Genomic DNA, 14,384 nt, shown 5'->3' with positions numbered 1-14,384 from the left:
TGAAGCTGCAACTTAAAAAAACCAAACAAGTAAATAAGACAATGCCCCTTCCCAAATCTTAATCACCTTGCACATAAACATACCAAATCACCTTATTTGGTCCTCAATACTTACGAATTGTTAATTTTGGAGGTAATGTCTGTACCAAAGCATTTGGTTTGGATAGCAGTTTTGGGGCCTTAAGATTTAGCATTTCCCTCATCCCCTCCAAAAAGTGCCTTTGTGGTATTTTTAAAAACAGTTATGCCTCAAAATTTTGTTTAAAGTACCAACAGAAGTTATTACAAATGTTTATTGCATTGAGCTGATTCTTTTAAAATATTAAATATGAACTCCCTGCTTCTCAGTTTCATAGGTTTTAGTATTCTGTGTGAAATCAGATCTTCCCACGGCAAAAACTAATACTGGCAAAAGGGTGAAGATTTCATCAGTTCGTTACTCCACTGAGAGCTGTGTCTTTTTTCCATCTCATTTTCACATTTTCTATAGTGCTTTTTCCACATAGAAGTGATGTGAAGGCTTGTTTGTCATCAAGTGGTTTTCCACGTTTCCAATAGACCTCAACATTAGCTTTTCGGTGCTGGGCTATGGTTCTTGTCCCCTTCTTTGTTGTCCTTCATCAGTGAGGCAAACACCTGGAAAAGTAAATTATTTAATGAATATGAAGACTGCCAGTGTTATAATAATATCAATATTAACCACCACAATATTAACATTGGGATTAATTTCTAAAATGAGACACTAGAAAGGAAGTGCCCATTGCTCAGGAGTCAGACAAGCAGCTTAAATAATCATGAAGAGAGGTACCCCATATATTCATGAGCTGACATGTCAGATTTGATATATATCTCCAAGAAACTCACCTGTGCCCATTTTTTGTTACTATTCTGCATCTGAATAGCTGCAATACAACTAAAAAGCTTTTCTGATGTAATATCTTCTGGAAGTTTTGTTAGAAACTGTGCTATATGAATAAAGTCCATCTGTAGGAGAATATCTTCATATAACCGAAGGATTCCTAATCCTGTCCTAAACAAAAATTCTTCTCCATCTCTACAGAAAACATCCCAGACACGACAGGCCAGATCAAGTGGTAATGACTTGCTGTAGAGTGTAAAAATCCTACAAATTAGTCAAAAACAAACAAAAAGGAAGAGTTACAACTTATTTCAGAAAAATGAAAAGACAACTTCCTTAAAACCTCAGTTACATTAGTTCAGAGTAAGCAGAAGACAAGTTATGTTATACACTTTTTTTCCCCCCTATTTCAATGATCCACAAGTCTACAGTTCTTGAAGTCAGAACTTGTACTCTGAAACCCTTCTCTTTGGATGCCACAAGAAATCCTCCATTTGAATGCCATCTCCTTTAGAAAGCTCTGGCTAAAGAAGTGACAAATCTCTTCATACTCAAGCAGAGTATAATACACACATAAGAACTTAAGCGACAAAGATCACAACTGTGTAACTTAACCCCTCTCATTTAAGCCATACAGTTCAACAGTTCTGTTCATCATTTGTTTCCTAAACTAAATCTAAAGCCACAACTAATCTCAAGAGAGGGCTGCATCCCACTAATGTACTAATGACAAATCAACAGCTACACTCCTGTGATACATTTTAAAATTTTTCACATTAAAATCACAAAACTCTAATAATAATTCCAGATGAAGCTCATCCTTATGCACACAGATACTCTGTTTTTGATAGCACTACCACTCTTCAAGGGTGCCTGCACAACTACCTTCCATTACAGATACACACAGAGCTTGCTACTCTCTGCTTTAGAACATTTCTTACTTCAAATTGTTCACTGCATTTTCAAGTTTATCCCTTTTCAAACCAGGTCTTAAATTTCATTCTCCCTCTGCTTTAAAGTCTCTATTCTTATAGTCATGCTTCCTTCAGTAGCTGATTATGCTCATTTCATTAAGTCACTTACAATCACAGTACACCACACTACTGAGGTGTAGTAGCCTCCTCTCCCCTACTTATGTCACACAACTGCAGCAACAAGAATATGAACACACAAAACTCCTGTTTGTCTCATTTTTTAACCGAATACATCCCTTTTAATAAAGTTTGAAACCTGCCAGAGGAACTGCAGTTACACAAAACAGTTCATCATGACTTCACAACACCTACTGAATGCCTTTTTTAATGCTTTACTTCCAGTGTTGAAAGACCTATAGCAAAATATAAAGTGTTCCAACAGTTCTAAGCTTAGGTTTTTTTATGTTCTGTGAACTCACCAGTCTATCAAATATATGTCTGGAGTAAGACTGTATGATTTGAAATGAAGAAACAATTTAGGAAGATTTTCTTCAAAAAATACTTCAAAGGCTGCAAAGTATTTCAGCATCTGTAGGGACAGTAAAGCACATCATAAGCAGTCATCAAAAGAATGTTTGGTTGTAAACCAACACAAACCCCACCAAGAACTGATGTCAACACAGCACAATGTGACTCCTTAGGCTAAGTAAAATGATTATAAGTTTCTAGAGGAGAAATCAAAACATGAGAATGAGCTTTATAGATTAGTACCTGGTATTCTCAGTTTTGTAATCACAGGTTAAAGTTCTCCATTATTCAATAGGACAAAAGGAAGTCATCAATAAATAACTATGCTTCAAGTCAAAAGAACGTTAAGGTCCAAAACCAGAAAACTCTGTGCATACCATGCTGTGATCCACACGGAAAAAGGCCAGCTGGCATGGCTTGTTTAGAAGGTTAGCAAAGGCAATGAAAGCATCTGCCTCTTCCAGATTGAGAATGAGCACAGCAGCAATGAAGGACATCCCTTGTACCTTCAAGTGGGAAAAGCATCGGGCAAATAAAGGTGAGTAGGTTCAGTAATCTTACATCTTTGGAAATGGAAATATTTACAGTTTGCAATTTATCAAGTACTATTGCATAACATTTCCAGATGAATAGGAACAACGTGGATAAATTATTTTTATGCATGCAATCAATTTGATTCCAGCAGTTCAGACGCTCTGGGAGGTCTCATGATCACAAGTCCTCAGGACTTGAAATACAAGAAAGTTAAAACCACACAGAGTGAATGCAGAGCTCATGAGAAACAAAACCTGGCCTCAAGTTCATTGTTAAACTATGGGAAAAGCAGTCATGGAGAAAAACTTCACATATGGGACAGTTTAGACCCAGACAGATATGTTGGAACTGAGACAAAGTTCTGTTTCAGAACAGTCAATACATGTCTTTCCACTTGCCAAACTGTAATTTTTCACATATATAAAATTACTTCTAGGTGGTTAGCTGCAATGCAAGTTTACATTTTCCCACCATTACTCTCCCAAAACCACTTTAGCCTGCAATAAAAGTAAAGAGCATGAGTCTTGTAGTTAAGTGATGATCTGAATACCCATTATGCTAACAATAATTTTACCAATTTCAATTGCAGTCATCTTTATTCCACTGTCTCTAAACATTCATACTGCCTGTTCTCATTAAAGAAGAACCCATGCAGTCAGCATTTTAACCAACTAGGGAAAAGTATTGATATGCATCAGAAACAGTTGATCAGCTATCCATTTCTGGGGGATAAACAGGTGTGGAAATAAGATTACATTACATATACTGTCATATTAACTTTAAAAAAATGTGATAAGAAATATCAAGACTAGCTATATTTCTAATGAAAAAGATAAGAATTATCCACAAAAAATTACTTATTTGTCTTTTAAAACTCCACCCTGGGAACAAGCAGTCTCAGAACCAGCAGAGTTTGTAATCTCACTTAAAAAATATGGGAGAGTCTCCAAAAATGAGGTCACAGATGACAGAATTCAGGCCTAAAAACATTTGAACATGAAAAACTGACTAGTTATTTATGCAGAGTCCCAAGCATATCTGATTTAGAGAGGAAGACACACCCTGAGCAAAATAATGCTTTGTTGCACAGATGAGACTTAAAACTTTTCAAGTGTTTTTGAGCCCCAAAGCATTAGCGCTTGTGAAAGATGTTCCTAGATACCCCCAGGAACAAAGACCAAAAAAAACCACCCTTTTCTTCATTACTGTTCATTATTTAAATGCTTCTGTAAGAGAACACCATTCAGAGAGATGTTAGGTTTGTTATGAGGTTTTTGACAGTTTTTTTAATGAGTTTATTTTTTCCTTGCTTTTAAACACAGTAATGTTTGCTGAAAACTGTCTTCACTGCACTCAGAGGGAGTGATTATTCTGTGTCAGCAAGACACTCAGAAGGAATTTCTAGATTTTTGGACGTAGTAGTGAAGCAGGGAGTATCACTATGGAAAGGGCAACAGGGGAAGCAACAGTAAGACAGAACAAGGGAGGTGCTAACTGGAAGTCCACTAACACCTTAAGGGTTTTTTTCCCTGTGGATACTCTGTCAGAACTATAACGTCTTATGAACACACCCATTTAAAATTTTACATGCAATCCAGATGCTCAACACTGACATTCAGTATATTTTCAGCTATTTAATTGTCTCTAAGAACTACCATCATTGTGACTGCTGTGAAATAACTGCCCAAATTTAATTATTTTTTTAAGTGCTGGTAGCATAATGTTTAGAATACCTATTTATTCAATATACTTTAACACATGACATTTTAAGATTATTTGTCATGTTAGAAACATTTTACAGCAAATACTTACATATCCCACATCTGGTCTGTAACATGTATATGCTCCTAAAACACTATGCAGGAGATCATGATAAGGACCACCCTAATAAGAGGAGAGGGTAGAAGGAGAAAAGAAATATTTATTTTCAAAAATATAGGAAAGGAGGAAGCTGATATTTTAAGATGCAAGTGAGCCAGTGAACTGTTGCTTTATTAACATCTAGAGTAATACCATTTTTTACTCCAAGCATTACCACAAATGCTTTTGAGATGTTAAAAGAAAAGTAACAATAATGCTATGAAATAATTCAGTAGAAATCAGTATATAACAGAAAATGAGGATATCTGGTACAGATTCAAGGTTGGTCTTTCCTTTTCAGAGACAATGGATATTTTAATTCTTAGCAGCACAAGTTACTGTATAACGATATTGCATCTTATTTTATATACACATGTGTGCATATTATAGCTATATAAAAATCATAAAGCCTGAAAAGGTGTACCAGAATGCATCAAGATTTCTATAGCAGTGAAAATACTCTCATTTCTGCCTGTAGTTTCATAATTAATAGGAATCAATTCATTAATAGGAATCTCATACAATTTTTCAAGGAGAAAAAAACCTCATAGTCCATCACTAAGTGTTTCTACTTTATTCTCATTTAAAAACATTTAAGAAATCCAAACAACTTCTAAAACCTATTCCATATTTGGCCAGTTATGTTTCTTGTTTAACTATTCAGAATTTTAAAGCTGTCATAACTGAAGTTAAAGGCATCTCACCTTCTGGAAAATATACAGGGATGGAAATGTGCGTGATATATCCAACTTAATTAGCTCCAGACTGGCCTCACGATCAGCAACAGATGCACCTACATCTGCAAGCAAAACCAACACTTATTAAAGCTGATACATTCAACAGACTTCAGAACAAAACTCCTGTAGGCACATAAAGACATGGACGGCACATAAAGACAATTCATCCAAGAACTTCCAGAAGAAATTCTGCTAGCCCTTGAATTATCTCTGTCCAATCCTCTCCACAGGGACATGATAAAAACACTAGTGATAATGTGGGAAAAAAGACAGGTAAAAGACTTGGGGAAAAGGCTCTTTGAGAGGGCTTAAATCAGACAAGATTTCCAACTGGAAAGCCAAGATGACAATCTGATGAACAGGCTAAACAGAACCTGCTCTGCTGAAGCTTGGAAAGCAGCATTTCATTCCAGTCTTCCTAAAACTATCAAAGTTGGTCCTCCAGACTTTGCTACTAAAAATTAGTAATAAGCACTGTCATCTTGCTTGCTTTTCAGAGATGAAAATTCTATCATTCTTCAGTTTTCCTTATTACTTCCCAAGGCATCTGGCACAATTAAACCACCTCCTCCCATCATTCTCATCCAGAACTATTACCTCTCAAAAAACCAGATTACCTAAACTTTCCCCTAAGACAGGCCACACCCCCCACAACAAAAGAACAAGCAAACCACCACTCCACAGACCAAGGGGCATTGCAAACATGTTTTCCAAGGATAAGCATATTTACAGTCATGTACACACAGAATTTTTTATAAATTGTTTGTCTCAAGACAACCTCCAGATGAGTCACAGAGCTATCCCTAAGGAAGACCCAAATAATATACAATCAAAGCAGGCAATTAGTCAGGACTGGCTATGGCAAGCACAAACAAGTAATGGAAAAGACACTAACACAGGGCAGCATTTTAAAAATTATCAGTCAACAGCACAAAGAGTTAACCTTTATAACAAGGAGACATCCAACATTAAAAATATCACGGATGCTATTTTTAACAGAAAGAACATCCACAGGAGATAGCAATATGCTAGTGAAAAATCTGCATTCAACAAAAGAGTGCTAAGATCTCCACTTAATAGATTTGGAAGGAAAGGCCATCTGGGCAGGCAAGGAAATACAAGTGGGATCTGAAATGTGTCATGTTTTGTATTTTTCACCTCTCAGTTTCAGAAACCAAAAAATAGAAGATATTCTTTCTTTCTTTCCCAAAATCATGGAAGTGATACCAACTGAGAACCCATCGAAGAAGAGCTAAGCAAGAGCATGTATTGTAATTGAGTTTCCTATTTCTTCTTTTTGTATTTCATCTAATATTTTCATGAGAGCCAAGTCTTTTATTGATACAGTAAGTACTGCCAAACCCCTCACTCACTAACTTGTTAAAAGACAGCAAACATTTAAGTAGGGAATTACTTTGAGAACTTTTAACAAGTATTCTTAATGCTGAAATTGCAGAGGAACTTGTGAGACTTCCTGGGTTTGTAAAAGTGAATAGGAGGCTGTTGAGCACTCAGGAGATCTCACCTTCTATATCATTCTCAGAACTTGTCTCACTGAAGCTCTTCCATCGTTCCTTAGCCCTTGACAAGAAGATTTCATAAAGTTCTGCAAGAAACCAAAACAAAACCGATTACCAAAAAGAAGTAGTAAGAAAAGCACCCATCCAAGACAAAAGCATGCTAAGCATTCTTGGCTTTGGTTACTTGGTTTCATCACTAGGGGCAGGAGAAGAGTCTATTAGATGGTTATGACTATGCACAGTTTTATAGTGTGCACTGTGTTGTACTTTCTGCTGTGAACATGCAAATTATGACAGGGAAATAATACCTTACATAATTCAGATTTGTATTTTTGTGAATGAAATGCTTACAATTCATCAATTATTAGTTATAAAATAAAGCAATTCCCCTTTTCACACCCTTAAGAAAGCAAAGCTACAAATTCTCAGTTTTAAACATAAAAATTATTTTGTGGGGGGAAGCACTACCTTAATTCTTAAAATACTAAATGTTTTTGTAAGCAGGTCTTGAACCTTGTTTCCATAGTTTATGAGGCTACGATGTCTACTTGTAAAACACAATTGTTCCTAACCTTGCAAAATACATGTCTTCAGAAAGAAATACACCATGATTTATTTATATATATATATATATATATATATATGTATATATTTAACAGAAGTTTGCATTTTTCTTTGAAAATAATCAACTTAATTTAGCTTTAACATGTGATCTGTTAGGAACATACCAGGAGTGATGTTTAATTCATTTCCCACAGCTAGACTCCAAACCTTCCCACGTACACTTGGGGGCAATCCCTGCCACCACAGCTCTCGAACCCTTCGTGTAGCACGCCTAATATACAGAAACAGGGAGAAGGAAAAAAAAAGGCACATATTGCACATCTTGTTTTCTAAAATCACTGGACAATTTACAAGCAAAATAATATACTGTCTACCAAATCAGTATTCAAAGATCTCTACTGATGCTAAAGCCCCGTTAAAAACCCCCAAACATTCAGCTCCCAGAAAGCACATTTCATGTTGCTCTGTAATGACCTCACACTCTATCATGGCAACAAAAACTGACTTCTTGACAACACAGAAAAGGAAAATAAGGTATGTGGTCCTCAGTTTCCAGAGGAGAAACAAGCCATGCTTGCCTCATTTATACAGCAGAACTTTACTTACATGCCTTCCCAGTTAGGTAGTATTTCATTGACCCAAATCACCATCGCACTAGCGATATTCTCTTCTTGCTTGAAACGCTCTCTCATTATTTTTTTCCTTTTATGTGCTTCTTTAATTTCTGTTAGGCATAACATGTTAATAATTCTGTATTAGTGTATACAAATTATTAGGTAAATTATTCAGCTACTACCCAAGTATTTAGATGTCTAAAATATCGAGGGTAAATTACAGTTGCATGTACTACTTCTGTTGATTGTAGGTGTATTTCTCTGGACATTTTTTAATTTAAGCCAAGTTGTTCAAATACAGTGATTTAGACAAGCAAAAATCAGGATAGAAAACTCATAATAGATAATTCTCTTCTGCAGTACACAGGATAACTAATAGGCAAGCACATCATCAGCACTCTTTTTCCACTCATTATTTTTATACCATATTTTATCTGAGCCTTTTTTATTCACTAGACTAATCAGCAATATTTATGGATAATTTTACTATTTAAAAATACAATTCTACATCCATTTTAAAACTATTCAAATTTTACTGAAGCTTCCACCTAAAAGAATTCTGTATTTTCTTTTCTGGAAACAGGACCTAAAGACCTAAGACAAAGTCACAAAGCTGAAAAAGAGAACAATGTCCTGCCTTCTGTTAAAAAAAGATCATTTGCAGATTCCTCTTATCAAAAAGGCTAAAAGAAGGACAGACCAGTGCTCTCCTGACATCACTTAGAACCACTGTGAAATTGCAAGACATTTTCTATTTAAGCATGCATTGGTCACATCAAGAGAGTAAACATGCCCTCCCAGGTAAACAGATATGGCTGACCATCTTCATCACGTTTTTGCTGAAGCTTTGAGTGTGTAGCATCAGCTAATAAACCAGGGCACACACATGAAAACACCACACATGGCTGAACCTCCAAAGATGCTGTTACTAAAGAACACGGACCACAGATCACAACTTACAAGATACACACCACAAGAGCAGAGTGAAATGCATTGTCAAATGCTGTGGATTTCTTATTGCATCTTTCAAAGTAAGCTGCCATGGATCCATAGATGATCAATCAGGTCAGAAGCTTGTATCTCTGACAATAGCCCAAGTAAAACATGCAGCACAGATTCTTAAAATAGCTTATTCCCTGAATACTAGGCACAAGACTACAAAAGTCCTTTCAACAACTATTCATAGACAGACACAGTACCAGATGCTACAGATCTCTTTTTTAAATTAATTGTGCCTAGTGGGAGTAAGAAGGTTCACACAGGTACAGATGATTGGAAAATAATCCCAAAGTTTTCAGCTCTCTTCACATTGAAATTGATCTGAAATTCTTAAGAAACCAGATCTTTAAGCAGTCAGCTTTATTATACTTTGGCTCTTACTGGCAACTGCAGCAACACAGCTTGCAAAAAAAGTCCAAGTATCCAGAAAGTTTCTAGGTGACCACACTACACAATTATCTTGAAAACATTAGGTTTTTCCTTAAAAAGTAAATGAAAGGTTAAGTTGCATTCTAGCTACATTCACTGTAGGAGAATAACAATTTGATAACTGAGTTCTGTTTTAAACTGTGTGCTCCTATGCACCAGAGAATAACCTAGACATTAAACAAGAGGTTCTTTAATGTACCCACTTGCCTACAAGCCAGGATTTACTTTATTTTTGCAGCCGAGTTGAGAGGAATTACAGTGATTGTTGGCAGTTGACATACCTCGTTTTTTTGCTTCTGCCACCATCTCATCGTATTCTTGTCGATGACGTAAAGCCTCCTCCACTGATTTGGCAGGAAGATTTCTGAAAACAAGTTGTTCCTGAATTCAATACACACAAATGACATTCTGGCCCATTTCAGAACAGGATTAAATGCATTTTTTCTCAAAGGTGAGCTTTGGGGCTGCCATACTGCCAGTGTTCCAGTAACAGCTGTAGAGAACTACCAGGATGTTTGCTGCTCGTTTTTTAGTTCTCCTGGAGCTTCCCCCAAAGTAAGGTTATTAAATTTGTTGAAACCTGGAATGATGCTCAAGTGAGTGATGAAAGGAAAATGCTGATATACCATATAGTTATTCATTCCAATGCATTTCTGCCCATGTGTATTTTAATCATATGTTCATATGAAATCTGTGATATGTATTTTCAATAAAAAGTAAAGGTTTTTATTTGTTATAGTTAAGCCTTTAAACTTCTCACAAAAGAAGGTTAAGTCTGCCAAAGGAAGAAAGGATAGATCACAACTGATGTCAGAGCTAAGGCTAAGGAAGCTTGGTGCAGTCTAAAAGTTCACCAGATAAAAATGTGTTTGTTTTTTGGCTGCATAATGATCCCCTAATTGCTAAACACACTTCCTCTTGACCAAGGAGAAACACTTCAAAGCAAATTAAAACACAGTGTTTGGTCTCAGCCTCTTACCTAATCTCCAGTCTACTTTGGTCCAAAATAAACAGTAAACAGTTTTGTCGTTGTAATATTAAAAAAGTTTTCTGTCTCCTCTCTCATACAAGCAGACAAAACCACGTATTAATATTTTCAATGAAAGTGAGAGTAGAATGTATTTACAAAGGTTAGACTATGGCAACACACTACATGCTTGGGATGGCACTCCAATTTGAAACAAGTGTCATTCGTAAAAGCATATTTATCCTGGCTTGTGCATTCAAATACTATAAAAGTAAAGAAAAACATCAGCAATCTAGTTATTGCATATCTTATCCTCTACCATACAGTAAAAGAAATAATGCACTTATGAAAACAAACACTCATAGTAATCCATAATTCCATTCAGGGTATTTCTGTCTTAGCACAGAATGAGTTTACATACTCCCAGAGAGAATACCCAAAGAAACACTAATCTGTTCTATTTTCCATTTCCTAATTGGAAGGGATTAGAGTAAACATTTAACAGTGCCATCACATGATTTTCCATGGTGCAGTCTGAAAATGTTGCTCCATTTGTTTTCCTCAAGCTTGTGTTCTTAGTCAGCAGGTTCCTTCTCTTTCCTTCAAATTGCTGAAGACTGTATATCTGAAAATACTGACCAATTTATTACTCATTTTTCATTACTATTCTTATTTGTACTTTATGTGGGTTTTGTTATTTCTTCAGCTGCTGTTTCCCTGCCTTCAGCTGCACTTTTAGGCATTTCCTACCTAAAATGCTTTTAAGTTTCCAAAACAGGTGAAGGGAGGATAAGGGAGAAGGAAGTGCACACTGAGAAAGCAGCGAAGAAATCAATCAAGAAAATTCCTGAAGACTTTGAGGATGCCCAGAGCATGGTCACAGACAGCTGTGAGACACAGTAGATTACAGACTGGTGGCTCCATTCCAGTGAGAAAGAATTCCTTATATAGATTGTGAAACACTTAAAGACTCTTCTGGAAGTATTTGTTAGGCTATTATGTGAGACAGAATAATCCAATGATTCTTTCACATAAGACTTGTGAATTTTAGCTCATCAGAAATGTATCTAAAATTCAGTCCTTCAGTTGCACAGCAGAATCATACTTACGCTGGTCGATCCTCCAGAATCAAAGCAGTAGTTGAAAGTGGTTCAAACTCAATATTTTTACGTCTTGATGACGGGGGTGGAAGCTTATACATTCTTCCTGTCCGTGCTTCATATTCCTAAACAACATTATTGATAAAAATTAAATTTCAACTTTCAGCCTCACTCCAAATTAGTAAGCATGATATTACTCAATGCATAAATAGTTTCATATTAAATATTTTAACATTACTTAATAAGACAGCAAGTGGCAAATGTTACAAGTTGAAATTGCTGATAGCAACAGTGCAGCTTTCCAAGATTGCTAAGTAAAGATGAATGAGAAAGCAGTTTCTTGTATCACCTTAATCTTTGATCTAGTAATATTTCAATTGAGCATCCCAGGATCAAGTAGTAAAGCTGCATAATCTACCCAGCCTAGCTAGTGCACAAGTGTATTTAAGTAATATGTGAAGTTGACAATAAAAAAACCCATCACTAATCAAGAACATGTGTCTCTCCATTCCTTCCTCTCGATTCCAGCCCCTCTTAAGATCCAGTACACCTCACATTCCTGAAGCCTTTAACAACACCATCACACCCACATTAACCAGAACCACCTACACTACACTCAGTGACACTATACCAGTATTTATCATTACAAGTCATTCATATAACTTCCTTCCTCTGAGGTTAAAACATGCAATCTACTTAGAAAGAAATATTTAACTGCCTCCAATACACACAAGATTCTGAGGAAGAAAGAATTCTAATCCTTTAACCACAACAGCAACTCAACAAAACAAAAATACGACACAATCCTTAGGAAAAAAGCTAAACAGAGCCAGATGAAAATGTCAAATCTCACACCTCCTTCTTTTTCACCTCTGTAAATAAAAAATTACTGCCATGTTAAAGGAATAATATGTATCAACACCATTCAGCACATTGAAACAAGTATCTTTAACAACTGTACACAGGATTGGTAGAGTTCTGTTGTAATTTACACAAGCACAAGAAAAATTAAAAAAAAAAATCAATGCTCGCCATTTGAATGAATACACATATACTCAAGCCTAAAATTATTTCGTTCCACTTAAAAACAGAAAGCACATCAGTACTCCTGTCACGCTGTATACCTCAGGACACTCCAGTACATTTGTAAATTAGGACTGTATCCCGTGGTAACACCCAGAGATCAGCATCCAGGCTGCAGTACAATAGCAATGCCATCCCACCTGCTCTTGGTAGAAGTTCTGGTTCTTCCATATACTCCTTTGTAACAAGAGTCACCAAATCAAGTTCATTTAGTGGTCAGACATGAGGAAGCTCAAACATCAGCAACCTTTTTAACATTTCTACATATCTAACTTGTATGCAAGATTAAAAAAAAAAGGAAAAAAAAGATTTAAAAAAGCACTGTAAGATGTATATCAGAAACGAAGCCTCTCTTACGTTTTTTAATACAAGCATTACATGTGAACAAGGCTAGTGCTTCCAGCTATCACCTGTGCTAAGAACTGATGCACTATTTCCAAGGCAACAGAGAAAGAAAATACAAATATTCTTCAACAGAGATTTTCACAAAAGGCAGAACTCATCATCCATTTCTGAAAGTACACATCATGAACAGTTGGGTTTTGTAAAAAGAGATCACATGGGCAGGGAAGGAAAACTCTTAAGTGTTACTAGAAAGAGTCAAAACAGAGACCAAAATAGACTCAGGCTCAAACTGTCATGGCTGCACATTCCCCAAACTGAAATACTTTCCAAAGTATCAGAACCTTCCAAAGGAAGATGCTTTTTCCTCAAGAAGCCTGTGCTCTAGAAAACTTTTTTGAAGATTAGATCCCACAACCATCAGAGGTGTACAGAACTTATGCAAATAAAGTATCCATTTTTTTCTGGAATACTTTATATGACTAGATGTAAAGAATCCAATATCCCTCACTGCGCATTTGATGCAGAATCTAAAAAGCTTGAACTCACATAAGACTTCACTTTGAAAGATGTGAGTTAATGTTCTTCCATAACAAGGTAAAAATACAATTTGAAGTCAAATGTCTTGTCAAATGCTTAACATGCAGGGCATGTGCCAAAAGATAGAACAGTTGACAGCTAAGATTCAAGACTATGTAAAACATGTATATGTAAAAAAAATATTTTGGAAGCATCACATGTATGGTTTCACAAGAAGGTTATTTAAAAAAATCTTTATGTTGCAACATATCAGGCATTTATTGAAAATTCCAGAACACTTCCCAATTCTAAAATAAAGAAAAACTAATTTCAGCTTTAATAAAAAGTTATCTTCTAAATACGTCTGGAATGGCATCCTGTTATCCACTGCCAATAATTAACTCTGTAAGAAGCTAAAAGCATGTTTTTCCTGAAAAGCACTGCGACAATTTACTTAAGAGTGCTTATGTGGAGGGACTTCCACTTCTGGTATTTATTCCTGCACAGATAAGCCTATTAGACTACAGACAGGTAACTGGGGCTGGGAAAACATCTTTTGCTTATAAACTGCATTTGTGTAAGAAGATAAAGATATCTCAAATAGTATCTTCTTACAACAACGCAACAAAAAACCCCACCCAAAAACCAGAACCCCAAAAAACTCCACCCCCTACCACTGCAGCAAAGAGCACCAAAAATGCCCTGGTAATCTAAATAATTTTAAAAAAAGTAAATTAACCCACAGAGGTCTTTATTGCTTGCACCTTTTTGTTATCTACATGGAAAACATGCAAGTCTGAAGTTTCATTCATCCTT

The 14,384-nt window shown here is 35.9% G+C and overlaps 1 protein-coding gene across 1 annotated transcript in view; it reads right to left on the bottom strand.

Moving 5' to 3' along the window:
- Positions 1–274: 274 nt before the first annotated feature.
- Positions 275–14,384, bottom strand: part of TBC1D12 (TBC1 domain family member 12) — a 40,296-nt gene continuing 26,186 nt past the window's right edge. Inside the window, 11 exon segments of the mRNA XM_068197644.1 lie at positions 275–635; positions 864–1,122; positions 2,252–2,361; positions 2,678–2,806; positions 4,647–4,718; positions 5,399–5,493; positions 6,957–7,037; positions 7,680–7,786; positions 8,122–8,239; positions 9,839–9,921; positions 11,634–11,749. Of these exon segments, the coding sequence (XP_068053745.1) occupies positions 567–635; positions 864–1,122; positions 2,252–2,361; positions 2,678–2,806; positions 4,647–4,718; positions 5,399–5,493; positions 6,957–7,037; positions 7,680–7,786; positions 8,122–8,239; positions 9,839–9,921; positions 11,634–11,749 (1,239 nt within the window). The 3' untranslated portion in view covers positions 275–566.

The sequence above is a fragment of the Anomalospiza imberbis genome, chromosome 8 (assembly GCF_031753505.1).
Source record: "Anomalospiza imberbis isolate Cuckoo-Finch-1a 21T00152 chromosome 8, ASM3175350v1, whole genome shotgun sequence".
Lineage (NCBI taxonomy): Eukaryota > Metazoa > Chordata > Aves > Passeriformes > Viduidae > Anomalospiza > Anomalospiza imberbis.
The sequence above is the reverse complement of the archived record's forward strand: the minus strand, read 5'-3'. Positions and strand labels throughout refer to the sequence as shown.